The sequence below is a fragment of the Mucor velutinosus genome, assembly GCF_035048745.1.
Source record: "Mucor velutinosus strain NIH1002 chromosome Unknown tig00000041, whole genome shotgun sequence".
Lineage (NCBI taxonomy): Eukaryota > Fungi > Mucoromycota > Mucoromycetes > Mucorales > Mucoraceae > Mucor > Mucor velutinosus.
In genome coordinates this window covers 2,363,390-2,382,636 of record NW_027041905.1, presented here as the reverse complement: position 1 = coordinate 2,382,636, position 19,247 = coordinate 2,363,390, and the positions used below count along the sequence as shown (strand labels likewise).

Below are 19,247 nucleotides of genomic sequence, written 5' to 3'. Positions count from 1 at the left end.
TATCCATAATAATAAAAAGTGTCATATTAACACACTAAAACGTATTTTATGCAAATGAAGGTTTGTATTACTTTGGTATAAGATGGATATCCATTGATAGGATCAAATTTATGATTTGCGGCTTTGTGCGGCATTTTCGTTTTACCGGTCCACAGTATTCATGTTGTCTTCAGCAGCCTGTCTCATGGAGACTTCCATTGAGCAAACGCTTTCATGCCAACTAACATATATGCTCGGAATTTTTCTTTAATCTTGATACAGTGTTCATTATCTTGACATGTAAACACTCGCCTGATGTCGGTGATGTGACCCGACGTGCTCTGCGATTACATCCGCACTTCTCAAACATCAAATAAACCCTCGTATGTGCTTAGAATGATACACATATTGTCATTCAACTTGATGCACTCGTCTGAGAATGCCAGAAATAATGATAGACCTGTATTACGAGGTAATTTTAGTAGCAAATGTAGAAATGCTAATAAAGACTCTTGCTATATCATGGCACTTAAAGTATGTTCATTGTTCTTGATAATATCCAAACAATGGAAGTATGATCTGATGGTAATGAAACCTAATCGAATCTCATTGTGTGTTTCTATATAAGAAACAACACATCACAATAAGAGATGGACATTCAAATGTGTAGAGCACATGGAATGCTTTATTTCATCTGCCCCTAAATCAACGCTGCTTCCTTTAAAGCTGAGAAACATGGACTCTCAGTTCAAACAAAGCTGAAATTACCTTAATCAGTTCAGAGCGAACAGATTTCTTGGATCATTTGGCCGAGCAATTTATGTAAATTAGATGTGATACTTGTTTAATTAAATTTTTTTTTTTTTGTCAACATCTGATGTCTTTCTGTACAGTCGAATAAAATACAAGGCAGCTTGCCATCTATCATCCATGTTTTGTAGAGCATCTAAATTTAGTCAAAATATCGCTAAAAGACTCGGGCCGTCTGTTTAGAAAAAGAGAATGCAGAGCAGAAATTTGAATTAATCCAAAAATTTTAATTGGCCACGTTTCGGTATCATTAAAAATGCTGGCTCTATAAAATGGGAAACATTGTGAAATGGAGGTTCTTTATTTCTTCTCTTTTCACGAACTAAACATGTTACAAAATAACAGTAATTCAGAATATTTTGTTGGAAGGGAATCAATAGACGATTTTTCTGAACTCGATTTGCAGCATCAGCAACAGTCGCTGCGATCCACACAGCATTTATTACATGATGATGATGAAGTCATTTATAGAACTGATTCTTTGTCGAAAAATGCTCCCACTTGGAGACAGCTAGTACCTCGCCTAGTCATTTTTGTTGCCATTGGTGTGTTATCACTCGTATTCTCGATCTCATTAGCGCATGTCGTCTTGGATATCGGATTGCCCCGCACATTAGAAGATGTTCAACAAACAGCACTTCAGTTGGAAGAACTCATCAAGAACAGTTGGACTGGATATGGTTCTGTTACATTTGTATTTGCAGTCTTGTATTTATGGCAACAAGCTTTCAGCATCCCAGGCTCTGTATTGTTAAACCTGTTGGCAGGTTATCTCTATGGTATAACGATGGGCACCGTTTGGACAAGTTTATTAACTGCTGGTGGTGCTACTTTGGCCTACGGTTTAGCCATCTTGGTGGGTGAACCATTAATTCGAGTCCCTTGGTTTGCCCGTAAAGCCGAGCCTTTAAATCGTCAACTTGAACAAGAGAGACAAACTGGTGGTCTATTCTGGTGGTTGCTCTTTGCTAGATTGTTCCCATTTTCGCCTTACTGGTTCATCAACTTGGTGTCTCCTTTGCTTGACATTCCTGTATCTCCATTCTTTTGGTCCACCTTTTTTGGCTCAATGCCGTACAACTTTATCTGTGCCCAAGCCGGTGATGTCTTGGGTGATTTAACCTCTACTTCTGACATCGTTTCAGTGTCATTGGTGTTGAAACTCTTGATTGTATCTTTCATTTCTCTCGTGCCAGTCATCTGGGGTAAGGCTATCCAACAATGGACTAGACAAATCATGGGCCTACCTCCCGTATTAGATGTGGATTTGGAGAAGTCGCTCAATAACGATGACGTTGAATTGACAATCAATGGCTATTCCAGATTACCAAACAACACTATTAATGCTGTTTAAAGGAACAAAGAAAAGCATTACTTTCTACACTGTATATTCTACTATTAATTATATTCCCTCGCAATCACCTTTTCATATCTCTGACTTACCGTATCATACACCAATTTCCACTAATAGCGATTCTCTGTTACTTGAATAAACTTTTTTCCCATTATTCTATAAAGTCATACATCCAAAACCCTAGTTTGTTTTTTATTTTTATCATCGTCTGATGTCGTTTTAGCTCTTCAATCATATGGTCATTGTGCTACTACAAAATCAATCAGTTTTGTTGAGTTTTATGATATTCGGTAGTTGCATTTATCAAAATCGCTCACGCTGCCTTTTAAACATGATCAGATAAGTACTACAACATGGATGTCTTATATTCATGCCAAGACTATGATCCAGAGGAGGTGAGATTCTTCGGAGAGATGCATCTTAAGACTTCTTTTTATCTCGAGATGGGTCTGAGATTCATTACTACATCTTTAAAGCATCATAAAAATTGCTAGATGTAATGTTTATACTACACAAAAAGAAAATGAAATCATATTGTACAGACACACTTGGATACAAACAATAATGTCATTGTCTAAAATCCCAAAATCAATTTTCTGCAACTAATTGTTTGCCATGTTATAAATAGATTATGTACATACAGCTTCCTAGAAAAATAGAAGCACATTTTCTTAATTGCAACCCCTTGAATATGCCATGGTAATGCAATGTAGCATAATGGTATTCGGCTGTAGGATCCATTACGGTTGAGTAATACGCCAAAAATGACAAACGTTTGGCAGGCAAAGCAAGCCAACTGTGATAAGATAGACATAATCTAAAAACTTGTATATCTAAAGAATGTCTCGACCAAAGTTCCCTTTCCAAATTCTTGTTTCTATTCAATGTGTAACCACAATTTTAATGAGCATCCGCCTCGTCGTTGCACATGTTGCTGGCTGTCGGATACCCGGAATAGCAAATATGTGCCATGCTGTAGGATATGTATTTGAAATGCAATTTGAGAAAGTTTGGGGCGGGTACCTGAATCAAACATGTTTTCTGGGGAATCTGGCTTTGTGCATGCAGTTTGAGTGGCACCGACAGTATTTGCGCAGAAACCATTCCTTTATGCCACAACATAACACATTTTGACTTTCAAGTATCAACGATACAAACGTCTTGTTGAAGAGCTTGGTGTTGAGATGCGTATTTCCAGTCCTACAAACACAATCTGTATTGCAGGCAATAGCAGCTACTAGCAGTTTTAATAAACTGCAACTTTAGATCTGACACTTTTACGATGCTCTGCATCTGAGTTAGTGAAAACAACTCATATAAAGGCCTACAGGATAATAGCACTGCCTCTTAAGACTGAATAGTATGCAAAACATAACAAAATCTAGGTTTATTTGGGCCGCGTTTTTTCGCGTTGGGAGCCGTTTCAAACAACCAAAATAGCACCAAACAATTGCTTTCATCTAGGAGTTACTTTCTGACACCTTTGCTCAACTTTTTGGGGATCAAAAAAACATGAACAAAAATCGACCAAAAAGCATGAGGTACCCCTTATGGTTTTCATTGAAAATCAAACGATCGCATTTTTCACCTTGATAACGAAGACTTTTACTATGGTATATCTTGAATCATAATGTTTCTATCGATCCAACGTAACCCTTGAAATCATCTTTGTGGGACCTTGATATGTAAAATCTCGACTTTTTGGCCAGAAACCTTATTTCATATTTTCGTAAATTACTCAGTAAGTTTATTCAAAACATCCATCTTATTGGGTACCATTGAAAGCGCCTTGAAAAGCACGCCAAAAAATCTTAAAGAAGCATAGGGCGATCACCATGTTTTACTTAGTCGAATCCGTTAAAATAGTTCGATCGAGTCGAAAAATGTTAAAATTTGGCCAATCTGGAACAGATTATGATTCTGGGGTTGAAATAATTTTGGCTGGTGGGGCTGGCTGGCAAACTCAATGCACTTCTAATCATGAAGGCACTATTCGTTTGGAAAGGCTCACTATCGCCTTATCTTCGATCGAACTTTCTTCGCTGCCGTCACTGTGCCGAGTAATGTCCAGATCGACATTTAAAAGATGATTGACAAAGATCTTATTCATGGCAGTCTGTAGTTTGTCCATTCTTTTGAATAGTCCTGCTATAAAAAATTCACTCAATCCACATTGAAATAACCGGCATGAAATCACAACAAATCACAACAAATCACAACAAAATGTCGAGCAAAGTTTAATCAGTTCTGGCAGCTGCTTGCTGGCAAAATTGATGGTATCTGTCTCATGAAGACAGTGGAGATTTTCAGAGTTACTAAGAAGAAACTTGCGAAACAAAAGGTATTATAGATTAGCGTAAAAGCTTTCTATTGCCCTTGTTATGATCAAGTCTGTCAATATATTTATTCATTACAAAATAGATATCGACGTATAGGAGATCTCTGGTGCAAATCAAAAGACATCTCGGGCACATTTCTTACGAGACAGGCACAAGCTAGCATAGAACTTGAAGATCATTTTGGTCAATGTCATTGAAACAGTACTCTTCGCATATAAATTTCTTTGTTTAGAGCCAACCAGCCACTTTGGATGGTGCAAATGTCAATACCTCTTCTTAAGGCAAGGTTTTCTCGATATTATATATATCTCTAGCGAGGCTCTCATTTATCATTATAATTCTATACTATCAAAATAAAATCAATTTCTATTCAGCTTTGGTAAAACCGAATAGCTGGCGTTTGGCAGTATGATGCAGTATCAACCAAACATGATTAAATTATGTCAAAAACATACTGTAAAGTAAGCCAACCTCATACAACATGTCTAGGTCTCTTATCAGGCAAACTCGTTCGTGATGTTTCTAAGGAGATAGGGCGCATAACGAGGGATTGCAGCCTCTTGATGCTACCGAAATGACATGCCTATTGTGCCTAGATGTTTCCTGAGCGGGCCTCACTTGATGGTCACAGATGGAGTAGTAGACTTGATTACGTTGCAACTTTTCTTATAGCATGCGCGTCCTCATTGTACACATACTTCTTCTTTTTTCTATTCTAATACATAAACACACATAAATACAACTTGAGAACAATGATGACAGTGCAACAATTAGATGTCCTTCGTGACCAACTCAAGCAAGAACTGAACTCTTCCTCCAGCAATCTTCAAAAAGTGGGTCAACTGTTGACTCAAGCCAAGGTAATTTTCATGTGGAAATGGGGCATCATGCGTGCTGCTCTTACTCATGGACGATGGTAGGTTGGTTTGATTGAACTCGGTGCATTCGTTCCTGTTGCAGGCAAGACTGATCCCAATGTACTTGTCACCGCACGTAAGTATTTAAATATGTATGTATCTCTCAACTGAAACACTGAACCTGTTTGATATAGGCGACATTTTGGAGGCAGGCGCCTACTACAGTGTTCGCATCAAGGACATTGCCTCATTTGAAAGATACATTGCTCAACTCAACACATATTATCACGACCTTGCGTAAGGAATAGCCATTCAAGAAACTCTCAACCACTACACATTGACTGACCTTTGACGCATACCCTTAGATCTGTGCTTCCTCCTTCAACTCAAATGTACCCACTTATCGGCTTGAATTTGCTTCGATTGTTATCACAAAATAGATTATCTGATTTCCACACTGCACTCGAAACAATTGACCTTGATCAGTTGCAGTCAAATCAATTCATCAAGCAAGCAGTTGATTTAGGTAAACTAGCACAAACAGAGAACCAGCATAAGGACGTAGCAGTATTAAAACAAAATTGTTTTGTAGAGCAATTTTTGATGGAAGGTAGTTACAACAAGGTCTGGAGCACAAGAAGCACTGTTCAAGGAGAGGAATTCATGTTTTTTTATGATATTTTAATCAGTACCATCAGGTAAGCATGGCGACATACAGGGTGTACATGTCAAGTATTAATAGATTGGGTGTGGGAATAGACATGAAATTGCTAGTTGCAGTGAGAAAGCCTATGAATACCTTCCTTTGAACGATGCCAGCACTTTGTTGTTCTTGAAGAATACCGAGGAACTATTGAATTTTGCAAACGAGAGAGGATGGAAGGTCAATCCAGCTGAACAAAAGGTTTACTTTGGCACAGAAGATGATAGCATTGTAGAGATCCCTCAAGAACAAATCATTACTCGCACATTAGGATATGCTAGAGAACTTGAACGTATTGTATAAATGGATGAAATAAACTGAATTTTTGCAAGTACTTTACAATGATATTAAGTCTTTGCACACACACAAAGTAGAGTGGGATGATGCAGTGATACGACTAGTTATTTTCATTAGGATTGTGAATTCGACATCTTGGTATATAAGGCACTCTCGCTATGCCGATTTAGCTCCCTTTTCATGCTAATTGAGGCTGAAATACTCGACTAGACAGTTTACTAAAGCGGCGGGAAAGACAAGGAGATGGACATCTCTTTCTTTCAAGTTGCGTGTGCAACCATTAATATTCTATACCTGGGCCATTTCAAATTTTTTCCTTTTTCTCTTTCTTTCTTGTCTATTTTTCCTACTTGCAACCGTTTCCTCAAGGCAATAATATACACAAGATGATGTCCGGCGAAGCAATGCTCTTTTTGTTTGCGGTTATTATGTCTGCATTACTGTTGTTCATGATGGTCTTTTTCGTATGTATATTCGTGCCCATAAGGAACAGGGTCGAGATTAACAACGCTTTGGATACAGGTTATCATGTTTTCTGATTTAGAATGTGACTATATCAACCCTATTGATCTTTGTAACAAGCTAAACCAGGTATGATATCTATCATTTGGTCACTAGGACACGGTACCAACATGTTGCGTTATAGTTTGTTATACCCGAAATGGGCGCACACGCATTTTTGTTCTTCATGTTCCTCGTCAATGGTAGCTGGATGTCTATGCTGCTGAATTTTCCCTTGGCCGCCTATAATATTAGAAAGTAAGTGCATACTGGTACTCATTTGGGAGGACGGGAAACGACATGCTGACACGGTGTTATGATGATGTAGGGTCATGAACGGTCGTCATATGTATGATGCCACAGAGATTTTCCGTACTCTTTCTCAACACAAGAAGGAATGCTTTATCAAACTTGGTTTTTATTTAATTGTAAGTGAGTGCCGTGTGTGTTTGGATACTCGTACTAATGTCGTGATTTACGCAGTGTTTCTTCATCTTTTTATACCGCATGATTGTTGCATTAATTGCTGCTGATTCATAAGTTTAACCTTTTTTTTATTGATATATGTACAAAATAAAACTAAAAACTTGAATATATATATATATATATATACTGCTCATTGTACCCAAGCACGGTGCAATTCCTCAATGTACTTTGAAAACGTTGATCTGGGAGTCGTTAATATCTGCCTTCCATGAGCAGCCACCATTGCATCCACAATAGGTATCAGAAAGCTCTTGAGCGACTTTGACGGGACCACCACATCTCTCAATCCATCCAAAGGGGCGAACAGGTGTTCTGGCAAATCATCCAACACTGTTGTACAGGGGAATTCGTCAAACCATGGCATCAAACTGCTAGTCAAGCCGCGAGGATCTCTGTGGTCTGTGGCAATGTATACCTTGACTCGCTTACCCAAATTATGTGCGGAGAACTGATATTCATTATCACCTTGGCTGTTGCTATTATCGCCATTAAAAGATGGTGGTGATGCAATATTCAGACAGTGGTGCGCTAAATCCACAATTTCGTTCTCTTCATGGTGTTGCACATAGGTCTCATGACTCACAATTTCTGTCATATTTTTTACAAAGGCTTTCAAGTTGGCAGACACTTCTCTCTTGAACGGATTATCACCAGTTCTAAAATGCACCGACGTGAAAGAGCCTTTGCCACCCAGATGGTTGACAATGGCTTTCACAGTTTCACCCAGGGGTGTGTCCAAACGATAATGTAACACCTGTTTGATCTTTTCCTGCATTTGTTTATCTTGGGAATCAATTAGATTGAAACGTGTTGAGCCAAAGATGCCACCCAAATACAGGAGCTTTTCTGTTCTACATTGAAAATGACGAGGCAATAGCACTTTGTAGTAACGACGTCCACTGAATGAATCGAAATAGTTGAGCTTATTTCGCAGCAGCTGCACAGCTTCAGAGTGATTTTGATATAAGCGCCAGTCGTACAATTGAGCGTCTTGATGCAGGTAGATATCAGTATCGTTGAGCTGCAGATCCTCTTTGATTTGTTTCATGGAGATCACGGATTGAAACCTGATTTTGATACCCGCCTCTTGCAACGGACTAAAGTCGTGTAAATCTGTCCACGCCAATGCACCAAAATGGCGGTATTCGGCACATCTTGATCTCTGCACATAACTACGAAGTTTTCCTGGTGTTGGACGCTGGCAAATCTTTGGGAAGTTCTTTGGCGTTGTTAGCCATTCAAGTCTTTCTTCTAATTGAGCTCTGTTCATCCAACCAAATACCGAGCCTAAAAATGCAGGAGGGATGATGAGCGTACGGTTCAACATGTGGGATAGTAGTAGGGCATTTGCCAGTTCAATGCGTTGATTTGATAGGCCTGAATGAGGTAAGTAAGCTAGGTATCTCTCTTCTTCAAAGGACGGTATAATGGGCGGTTCTGCTGCTGTTGAGACGCTCTTGTGCTGAATTGAGTTTTTGTGATGAATTAGGGTTGTGGTAGTCGATGTCGAAGATGGTAAAGTGTAACAAATCATGAGTGATATCAGGATTAAGCCTAAAATGCTTGATTTTCTGGTTTTTGTGGATAGCATGGATAGAAATGATGTGGATAGTTGCTTCATCATTTTGTTGTCTGTACAGTCTATGCTTTGAGGGGAAGGGGGAGGAGGAGGAGGAGAAGGAGCGTATAATAAAAGCAGATATGAGAGAAAGAGGAAAGCGAAAGAAAGAGATGAGAAAAGACGATTAATAAATATTTTTAATATATAGAAGTTCTCCTACCTCAATCCTTACCTAACGGTGAAAAACAGGCCAATTAAATAAACAAACATAAGGGGATCCGTCTATTTCTCTTTCTCAACATCCAAAAAAAGAAGTTCCTGAATTCAAAGGAGCTTTGGTTTCGCCATGTAGCCTAGAGATCAGGGTATAGTCAGCTATTTATATCTACGTTTTGTTTGACTTTTGGCAATAACTTGAATTTCCTTTATAATGAACTCGATGCATATACCATATTGATTGTGCTTGAATGATAAGCGCTTTCACTTCCTCTTTGTCTGTCTTTCTTGGCGCAGTTGTACAAGGCAAAAATCGAGCATATCACTTACTTAACATCTACCTCTAGCATCGCGTTCAAGATGCCTTTTAAGACGCTTATTTGCAATGCAATTCTGTTTGCTTCTTTCCATCCTTTCGTATTATTAATAGCTTCGTTTGTTAGCATTTTTGTCAGTGAATAAAATTGATATAAATGGTCTTATTTACTTGTTTTGTGATTAAACGACTATTTTTACATGATTTAATTCAGAGTGTGCAACAACCAAAATAAACTTGTGTAATATAAATGTTCCGTGTGCGCTGCAGAGTATAAAAAAAGTCATCGATCTTCGTTTATGGGAATCATTTGAAGCATTGTCTTATTGCTGGTGTCGCTGTACAAGGTTTTGTTTGCAAACATACAAAGTATCAGCCTCAATCATGATCACAATTAACTCCCTAAAAGACGCAAATAGCTCTGATGTTGATCTAGAACCTGCGGTATATTTAGTGTGATGCCTAGTGCACAGTGTTGATAGGAAAGCTGAGTGTAACGGAGATCAACGGACTATGGCGCGACTCAATTGATCTCCATATACTAATCTTGAGTAATTATATTAAATGTGGGCGTCTCTGCTTGGCAACATTTACATGGGCATGCTGCTATGCATCAGATGTCAAGGTAAAACTCGTGTGCATATCAGCATTGCTCTGGCTGCCGTGCGTCCAACAAATATAAGCATGTTCAGTATCAACATGTACATGCAAGAGCAGCAATGTCTAACTGATCCATGTAAGTTGGTTTCAGGTTCATCCGTATTTGATGTCATTTACCGTTAAAAATGCAACAAATCTTCTTACAGAGCCTACTCTCTTCCTGTATCCCAGGTGAATCAGTACTTTAGTCTTATACTCGTGGTATTATGTCATGAGTGTAAACACCTCCTCCAGACGAAAGAAGCAGATAATGTTCCATTGCCCACAGAAACGATTTTCAAGAGAGATGCATGGCTGGAAAACACAATCAATGCTCTTTTCAAACCAAAAGCTTTTCATTCTTTGCAAAATACAGTAATCAATACCAGCAAATGTGCATTTACGCGCAACACGCAAATCCAAGATTGTTCTCCATGATAATTCGTGTTAGTAGGTTCACTAGTGTCTTTCCATCTCTGTCGTTGTATAATGCCCAAAGTATGATACCATCACTTTGTACTGACATCATTGCTGCTTGACACGAAAGGTAGGCTATTTTGCTGAGCAAGTCTAGTAAACAGTTCTTTTACTATTCTATGCAGCTCACCAAATTCTATAAAATTCACTAAAATGGCCTTTGTGTACGCGCAATGATATCAAATCGACAGGACCCATAATCTCAGTTTGAAAGCGCATCATCATTGACCTTGCATTGTCTGAGAAAACAACGCATTGATGGGAGCATGCGTTATAGCAGACTATCACTTCCAGAGCCTCTGCAATAATTAGATTGAGATCTAGTCCCTACCTCAGCATGACAACGTGGAAATGCACCGAGATATAGCAACATGTTGTTGCATCTGTGCATGATATATACGCCAATCAGCCCATGAACAAGAGTGCCATGACGCAAGACGCTGTCTATGAAGATCTCCCATGAATGATATACCATGCTCTAGATGAATCCAAAGTATATCCTATTAACCATTCATCTTTAGCGCCTTCAATGACGATTACCTTGAGATGAGAACAAACAGAGTCGACAGAACAGACCATCTAGTTGAAACCCAGAAAACTACACTCTATTAGCTTGAATTAAGTTACCTTTTAAGGTTGATTTATATATTTATATCCGTCGTCATAGTGAAATGGTCAAGAATATACTTTATTTAGAATGATATCATGGTGATGAAGCTAATTTCTGAATTTCTACATGTATATAAAGACTGAAGGTAGAGCCAATTCAAGAGCATTAACACATCTAATTTTGTAATATAATATATAATCATGCTTTCCAACCAAAACAACACTCAAATGCCCGAATCCATGCCCGGATCCATGCCTGGATCTATGCCTGGATCTATGCCTGGATCTATGCCTGGATCTATGCCTGGAGCAATTCCTGAAAACAACAATACAACTCACAACGCAACGAACCAAGATGCTGAGCCTAGCATTGGTGGTCCTCACAAAATCCAATCAGGAATTCTTCATCATGGACTCCCTGTTGATAACACTGATAATGGTAAGCATACTATAACCTGGCGTGGCGGAAGCGAGTAGCTAACATAATGATGCAGTACATAATAATACCCACGGTGAACACAACTTCAGCAAGGACAAATCACTTGTAAATAACGCTGCATCTGGCATGAATGGTCATCAAAATGACATGAGCCCTCTTCATTCAAATCACAGTGAGAACAGCATTGATAATAACAACGACCATCATTATAAGCGAAACGCTGCCCTTGGTGCTGGTGCCGCTGGTCTTGCCGGCCATGAGATCAAGAACCACCAGAATCAACAATTTGGCTTTGAAAACCATCGTGCAGGTGGCAATTCTCACCAATCTGGTCTCGGTCATAGTAGCCACGAAGGTGCTATCAACAATCCTCTTCAATCTGGAAATGATAAGCTTCACCATTCTTCCAACAACGATGACCATCATTATAAGCGCGATGCTGCCCTGGGTGCTGGTGCCGCTGGTCTTGCCGGCCATGAGATCAAGAACCACCAGGATCAACAATTTGGCTTTGAAAACCATCGTGCAGGTGGCAATTCTCATCAATCTGGTCTCGGTCATAGTAGCCACGAAGGTGCCATCAACAACCCTCTTCAATCTGGAAATGATAAGCTTCACCATTCTTCCAACAACGATGATCATCATTACAAGCGCGATGCTGCCCTGGGTGCTGGTGCTACTGGTCTCGCTGGCTACGAGTTGAAGGATCACCATGGCAACGCTAACCCTCTTCAATCTGGCGTTGGACACAATAATCATGAAGGTATCAACAATAGCAATCCCCTGCATACTGAGACCGGTTTTGGTCATTCTTCTGCTGGCAATCCTCTCCATCCTGGAGCTGCTAGTTCTTTCAACGACAATGAACACCACTACAAGCGCGACGCTGCTCTCGGTACTGGTGCTGCTGGTATTGCTGGCCACGAACTGAAGAACCACCATGATAAAGAATCCGGTCTTGATGGCCATCACAGAGGAAGCAACCCTCTTCGTTCCGGATCTGGTCTTGATAACCACCATTCTGCCACTGGTAATCCTCTCCACTCTGGACCTGATAGCGTTAACCGCTCTGTTGATGGTAACAATGACCACCATTACAAGCGTGACGCTGCTCTCGGTGCTGGTGCTGCTGGTCTTGCTGGCCACGAACTGAAGAACCATCATGACAAGGAATCTGGTCTCGAACGTGCTCATCATACTTCTGGTAACCCTATTCACCCTGGATCTGACAACATCAATCGCTCTGTCGATGGTAACAATGAACACCACTACAAGCGCGACGCTGCTCTCGGTACTGGTGCTGCTGGTCTTGCTGGCAACGAACTGAAGAACTCTCATGATAAAGAAACTGGTCTCAGTAATCACCATACCTCTTCTGGCAACCCTCTCCACTCTGGACCTGATAGCGTTAACCGCTCTGTTGATGGTAACAACGACCACCATTATAAGCGCGATGCTGCGCTTGGTGCTGGTGCTGCTGGCCTCGCTGGTCATGAATTGAAGAACCACCAAGACAAACAATCTAATGTTGATGGCCATCATGGTAGCTCTGGTAACCCTCTCCATCCCAGCTCTGACAACTTGAGCTATACCCCTGATGGCAATGATCATCACTACAAGCGTGATGCTGCTATCGGTGCTGGTGCTGCTGGTGTTGCTGGACACGAGATGAAGGAACATCGCGACAAGACGGAAGCAGCTTCAAACCGTACCTCTGTCTCTTCTGCTGGTTCCGGTGAAAAGAAGGGTGCTGCTGTACACGATAAGCCCTTGAATACTGGTGGTGATGCTCATCATGTTGCTGAACAACCTCCTATGGGTTTGGGCGGCCTTACTGGTAAACAACCTGTGGGTGAAATCAACTTCCACAAGCTTTCTTAGGTCCTATACTCTATATTTTGTAAATAAATAATTGAATAAAACACTTACTTGATGAAACTACACACGGATGGCTTTATTTATAATGTTATATATATATATATATATATATATACGGTTTGTTTGCAAGTGTCATTGGGGATATAATGGTGCAGGTATTTACATGTTTAGAGATCTTCACTTCCCTTGAACTCCCATCTTCCTTCGTAGAGTCCCTTTGCAGTATCTGTGATCAGTGTGTTTTGTCTATGACTCACGTACACTGACTTGTCGAGCACACGTTTGCGCAAATCTGCAATGTTTTCTGAGAGAATGGGTGTCTCAAGCAGCTCTGAGAGTTGTTCCGTGGCTACTTCAAGGTCTCTTTGGTTGTCTTCAAATATGGTCTTTTGGTTGGTTTTATCCATGTAGTAGGCCATGACGTAGGACCACTTTAATGTGTTTCTAGATTGCACAATCATGTCCACAGCACGTTTCAGAAATTGCACTTCAATCCAGGTGAGATTGCTTGTTTTTTGTACTTGCAACATGGAGCTCTCTGTTTTGCGATATAACGCTTGATCCAGTTTTAATGAGTTCTGGTGGTTGGTGTAGCGAGTCCAGTACTATTTATGCTTGTCAGTACCAAGCTAATCTAGATGCGGATCAAAACTTACATGCAAGTATCGCTCAAGGCTTGCTCTCTTTCTTGAAAAGCCAGTAGTGTCCTCCCTGTATCGGTTGCAACTGTAAGCTTGGCCATTGTGCGTTTTCCAGTCGCCTGAAGAGCAATTGACATGAGTCTGTGTATGCCTGATACTAACCAACATTCGTTCTTACCCAAGCAAACCCAGCAAAACTCGTGTTTGCACTGTTTGCACCACATGTGATTACATCCGCCATTCTTTTCGATAGGTGATTGACATTTGGGACAATCCTTGGTATGACTAGAGATCCAAGTAGCTGTTGCCGAGTCCTCCTCCTTCTTTTCCCACCAATCTTTGACCATGGCGCAGTTTGCTGGCTATACAAATGCATGAGAGTTACATGATGGACTTGATGTGTTTAAAGCTGAAAAAGTTCTCTTACCTGATGGTTTTTATGATCGCATCCAAAACACATGACATGCCCACACTCACAAGTTACTGTAGGGACAGTGGTACCGAGAGAGTTCTTTGAGATGTCGCATTCAATGGCATATTTGCAATCAGGAGCTGTGCACCACTTCAAATTGGGATTAGCCTGTACATAGACCTTGTCCAACAAGCTCTGGTATCTGGATATGAGGTCAGTAACTGCAGCAGAGTCAAGTAATATCAACATACCTGATGTACATGTCATCGTCTAATACAACCTTCAGAGTAGCTTCATCCACGGCTGCTTTACATCCCTCTTGGGGGCACTGAATATTGGTGGCATCGCCCTGCTTGACTTTATCTGACAAATAGTACGAGTAGCAATCCACGCAAAACAAGTGACCGCAAGCAAGACTAACAGTTTCCAAGCCTGGCTCGTCATTGCAGCAAATCTCACATTCGAATGAAGCGCTGCAATCTCTCTTGTTGTTGCTTTCAGATACAACCTGAATACCAGCATCCACCAGTACTCTATCAGGGCCCTCCATGTACTTTTCAATGAGCTTTTCCTTGTTCCAGCAGAAATAGTGTAATAGGATGGCCGACACTTGTGGCCTGATGGCTATCCAATGTGTTTAATAACCACACAGAAATCATGGGCTGATGTTGCTCGTTTACCCAATAAAGACGCTACTTGATTCACATTGTCCTTTTGCATGATTCTCAATTTATCGACATCTTTGGTTGCGAAATCCACTTTGTAATTGTCTTCTTCAGTTGATTTATCATGAAACATAGCGTCGTCCATATCAGCATCGCTGTTCCCACTGTCCACGCTGAAAATGTCGTCGTCAAAGTCTTCGTCTGTGATGAGATGATGAGCAGCCATAAGTCTTTCTGTCTAAAGGCAATCCATGTGAATCCATACCTGGTTGCATATCCTCCAAACCTGCAGAATAAAAGGTATCCCCGGAATCGCTGGTAGTTACGTCCCGCTCATCAACCATCATGGCATCATCATCATCAGAATCTTCAAGCAACTAAGAGGTTTAGACAATAACACACACACACACACACACACACACAGGGATTAGTACAGACGAGATGTCTTGGATGGTGTCCTACCTCGATAGAATTCTCTTGAGAGGCGCCAATATCATAATCAGGCGTTTTAGGCATGTTTACAAAGAGCAGAAGAGAAGGATATGAGATGATATAAACCGATTGTTTAAAGAGTGAAATAAAGAACAAGAACAGGTTTGATTGATTTAAATCAACCACCTATCATCTGCATATTTAATTTCAGACGGAAGCCCCATTGTGATTGTACAGTCAGGGCTGCGGATATGCGAGGCATTTTCGCATTAGAGAGACATTGGTAGTCATAAGAGGAACCGTGCTGTCTGTAAGAATACGAGTACTATGTCGCAATGAGACTATTTAGCTTTGAAAATGAGATTTTCGTAAGCAAATGTCTGCCTAGTGTGCGAAAAAACGGTTGCTTATATCCAGCATACATCTAGGAGCAGTTACTCTTGAGACTGAAAAAGCAGCGGCTCACTATGTAGCATGGACGTGCTTAACATTAACATAAATGGAAACCCCAACTCACCCTGTATTGAAAAATGGATATCGGTCGGCGCCGCCTCCGTAAAAATCGGAAAAGTGATCTTGATCTGGAGTAGCTAATGTTGATGGTATGTCTTGACTTGAAATTCAGCTGGAGTATGTTTCTATACGAAAAGCCTATAAATACAGGATCAAAATCCATTCCATTATAGAAAGCCATACTTATCTAATAAAGAAATGGCTAAACAATTGCAAAATGTTCTCATCATAGGCGCTGGTCTCTCTGGTCTCACTCTGGCCAATTACCTGCAATTGCACAATATCCCATTCCAAATCTACGAGCGTGATACTTTTGCTGATGTCCGTTCCCAAGGCTGGTCCATCACGCTTAATTTCGCCCTGAAAGCATTGAAGCAATGCCTGCCTAAAGAAGCTTTTGAGGACCTGAACAGCAAGATCTCTGTGATTCCCGACAAGGATGAAGGTCTCTCGTTTGCCTTTGAGGATGCTAATACCAGCGAGCCTCTGATGTCAAGACATTTTGAGCCTGGAAAGTCATATCGTGCCAACCGTAAACATCTTCGTGATTGGCTTTTGGAACCTGTCAAGGACAAGGTACATTGGAGCAAGCAGGTACAACGGTTCCAGGAAGACAAGGACGCTGGATCCGTTACCGCCTTCTTTGCGGATGGCACTGAAGCCATGGGTGATTTGCTTGTAGCGTGTGATGGTATCTATTCTCCTGTTGCTTGCCAGCTGCTCGGTGGTAAAGAAGAGTTTGAAAAGTTGACAGAGACCCTCCCTATTGACTCTTTTGGTGTCTTGCGTTGGATGACTGAAGAAGAGTGGTCCAAGATTGCCTCAAACAATCCTAACCATATCGTGGTGTTGAATGGCAAGCATGGACTGGTGGATGGCGTGAAGGGAGAGACATTCAACATGTTCTGCTCTGTCAAAGACACTGATCGTTCTCGTCCCGACCCTTACTGTATCTTTTGGTCCGTCTCTCACGCTAGCGATTCTTCTACCACCAAAAAGCTGTCTGAAAAGGAGAATGCTGACAAGTTGGCTCTGACCAAATTATGGGCTGCTAATGGCTTTCATCCTGGCTCGCTCTATCAAGACCTTATCATGAGCACACCCGATGACACTCCAATTTACCCCATTGCTGTGCAAGATAGACAGCCCCTGGCTGAAAAGATTGCTGTTCCTGGAAGCAGAGTTGTTCTCTCTGGTGACGCTTCACATGCCATGACCATGTTCAAGGGAGAAGGTGGTAATCACGCCATGGTCGATGCTGCCAATTTGGGTGCTGAGCTCCTCAAGGTGCAACAGGGAGAGAAGTCCATCATCGAAGCACTTGACGCCTACAATGCTGAAATGATTGAAAGAAACACAAAGGCTGTCAAGGAATCCCATGATTTTGCCATCATGGTACATACAAATCCTGAACTGATGCTTAATATGATAAGAACCACTGCCTTTGACAAGAAATAAACTTATTATCGTATTATTTATTGAATCATCTTTGAGTTGCCAGCGTTGCATGTCATGTTTTCCAGTGTTTGCTTTATGATGGCCAGTATTAAATTTCTAGTCCTTCAGCCATGGAATCATCAATATGTCTCAGTTTGAGGAATACATCACATCCAAACCCCCACATGGATACCAAAGTAAGCGAACCACCAAAGTAGCGAGCATACATTCTGGCCAGTGGTAAGCCAAACCCTAAACCAGCCAACGGACCGCCAACACCGCTTTGCATTGCCATCTCTGTAATGTTTCTAAAAATGTTGGATGGGTCGTTCTCTGCATCCTCCTTTGACTTGGATACTGTGGTGTAAGAGTATTCAAACACCTTGTGGAGATCTTCGTCGCTGATGCCGTTGCCTTGATCGCGAATTCGAATTGAAATGTCCTCATGGCCCTGGCTGATGGTGATTTGGATAGGTGGCAATTCGGTTGTTCTGCCCATCTTTTTATGATGCTCTACAGTGGCTCTGTAGGAATTCTTTAACAGCTCTGTCAGAATGTACTCAAGATGGACAGGGACGTAGGTAAACATGGTATCTGTATGACCGTCAATGATGGCATCTGGGCTTTGACCATAGTTGAATTCACACAGCTCGGCAACGAAATCAGAACAGGATTTGATCAACTGAACGGGTCTGATCTGAGTGTCAATGATGCCCACCAAACCATCTGTTTGCAAGTCTTTTTGTTGCATCAATGCAATGGCTTGTTCTGCAATGAGACGGATGCCTATCCGTGCTTGAATCATGTCGTCCAAGAATCGTGCCATATCTTGCGAGTTCATGTACTGCTTGCATTCCAAGAAGCCTGTTTTTTTTTATATATATATAAGTTTCTGGCTGGTACCACTACTGTTGGATCAAACTTTTTTTTTTTTTACCTCTGGCAAGAGTGGGAATATTATCGCTATGACGTTCAACGAAATCCTTGAGCTTTTCAGTGAATTCTAAATCATCGCCAGGAGCATCGGGAAGTGCGTATTTCACCAGCGACTCGAAAGAATCGTAATACAAACTATAAATTTCTTTTATATGAGGATTGGTACCGACGATGAAAGGTAAACTTTGAAAGGCTCTTACGCGTCTCGCTAAACGCACCGGTAGTTCAGTTCGTGCGTATCGTGTGCAAGCTTGTAGACTTTCGTTGGACAGCGGTGGACGTCCAAAGCCTGCTAGTTTACCGAGGGTTACAGGGTTTACTTGTTTGCTGGCAAAGTTGGTGATTTTGTCATCGTAGAAGGCATGAGCATGAGGTCTCTCAAGAGCTTTGGATGCAATGGAACGGGCGTATTTAAGTTTGTGTATAGGATGATGAGGGATTTGGATAAAGCGAAGCATGGCAAGAGCAAGCGTAAGAGTCAAGGTTAAAGAAAGAGAGAGAAAAAGAGAGATTGAATCACTGTGAGTCAAAAAAAAAAAAAAAAAAAAAAAAAAAAAGAGATTTATCGTGAGAAAAATACCTCTGGCTGGTGAGCACCCAATGCCTGTGTGTGTGTGTGCATGTACATGATTCATTTTGAAGTGCATGTCGTCACTATCTAAAGGCATACTGGCTGTCTTGCTTATTGCATCTGTCTACCTAGAGACCCAGCGCTATGTACAACATGCCATCTGGCATAAGAGATACCAT

The 19,247-nt window shown here is 41.0% G+C and overlaps 8 protein-coding genes across 8 annotated transcripts; 5 read left to right on the top strand and 3 right to left on the bottom strand.

Moving 5' to 3' along the window:
• Window positions 1–1,117: 1,117 nt before the first annotated feature.
• Window positions 1,118–2,143, top strand: ATC70_000970 (uncharacterized protein; the record flags this gene model as incomplete). Its single annotated transcript, XM_064820376.1, has 1 exon — window positions 1,118–2,143. One exon carries the CDS (start codon window positions 1,118–1,120, stop codon window positions 2,141–2,143), a length of 1,026 nt encoding a protein of 341 aa, XP_064684296.1.
• Window positions 2,144–5,234: 3,091 nt separating this feature from the next.
• On the top strand, window positions 5,235–6,345 carry ATC70_000969 (uncharacterized protein; the record flags this gene model as incomplete). The annotated part of the gene is made up of 6 exons (XM_064820375.1): window positions 5,235–5,342; window positions 5,403–5,475; window positions 5,534–5,636; window positions 5,705–5,865; window positions 5,932–6,037; window positions 6,099–6,345. 6 exons carry the CDS (start codon window positions 5,235–5,237, stop codon window positions 6,343–6,345), a joined length of 798 nt encoding a protein of 265 aa, XP_064684295.1.
• Window positions 6,346–6,725: 380 nt separating this feature from the next.
• On the top strand, window positions 6,726–7,380 carry ATC70_000968 (uncharacterized protein; the record flags this gene model as incomplete). Its single annotated transcript, XM_064820374.1, has 5 exons — window positions 6,726–6,803; window positions 6,862–6,930; window positions 6,986–7,098; window positions 7,169–7,268; window positions 7,324–7,380. 5 exons carry the CDS (start codon window positions 6,726–6,728, stop codon window positions 7,378–7,380), a joined length of 417 nt encoding a protein of 138 aa, XP_064684294.1.
• A 76-nt stretch (window positions 7,381–7,456) lies between these two features.
• On the bottom strand, window positions 7,457–8,950 carry BEM3_1 (Rho GTPase activating protein; the record flags this gene model as incomplete). The annotated part of the gene is made up of 1 exon (XM_064820373.1): window positions 7,457–8,950. The coding sequence occupies one exon, from the start codon at window positions 8,948–8,950 to the stop codon at window positions 7,457–7,459; it is 1,494 nt and encodes a 497-aa protein (XP_064684293.1).
• A 2,395-nt stretch (window positions 8,951–11,345) lies between these two features.
• Window positions 11,346–13,464, top strand: ATC70_000966 (uncharacterized protein; the record flags this gene model as incomplete). The annotated part of the gene is made up of 2 exons (XM_064820372.1): window positions 11,346–11,583; window positions 11,639–13,464. 2 exons carry the CDS (start codon window positions 11,346–11,348, stop codon window positions 13,462–13,464), a joined length of 2,064 nt encoding a protein of 687 aa, XP_064684292.1.
• A 164-nt stretch (window positions 13,465–13,628) lies between these two features.
• Window positions 13,629–15,695, bottom strand: ATC70_000965 (uncharacterized protein; the record flags this gene model as incomplete). Its single annotated transcript, XM_064820371.1, has 8 exons — window positions 13,629–14,066; window positions 14,118–14,221; window positions 14,281–14,464; window positions 14,530–14,716; window positions 14,766–15,138; window positions 15,195–15,380; window positions 15,445–15,556; window positions 15,642–15,695. The coding sequence occupies 8 exons, from the start codon at window positions 15,693–15,695 to the stop codon at window positions 13,629–13,631; spliced, it is 1,638 nt and encodes a 545-aa protein (XP_064684291.1).
• A 627-nt stretch (window positions 15,696–16,322) lies between these two features.
• Window positions 16,323–17,582, top strand: ATC70_000964 (Allantoinase; the record flags this gene model as incomplete). The annotated part of the gene is made up of 1 exon (XM_064820370.1): window positions 16,323–17,582. The coding sequence occupies one exon, from the start codon at window positions 16,323–16,325 to the stop codon at window positions 17,580–17,582; it is 1,260 nt and encodes a 419-aa protein (XP_064684290.1).
• An 88-nt stretch (window positions 17,583–17,670) lies between these two features.
• ATC70_000963 (3,4-dihydroxy-2-butanone 4-phosphate synthase (DHBP synthase)) lies at window positions 17,671–18,955 on the bottom strand (the record flags this gene model as incomplete). Its single annotated transcript, XM_064820369.1, has 2 exons — window positions 17,671–18,425; window positions 18,499–18,955. 2 exons carry the CDS (start codon window positions 18,953–18,955, stop codon window positions 17,671–17,673), a joined length of 1,212 nt encoding a protein of 403 aa, XP_064684289.1.
• Window positions 18,956–19,247: the final 292 nt, after the last annotated feature.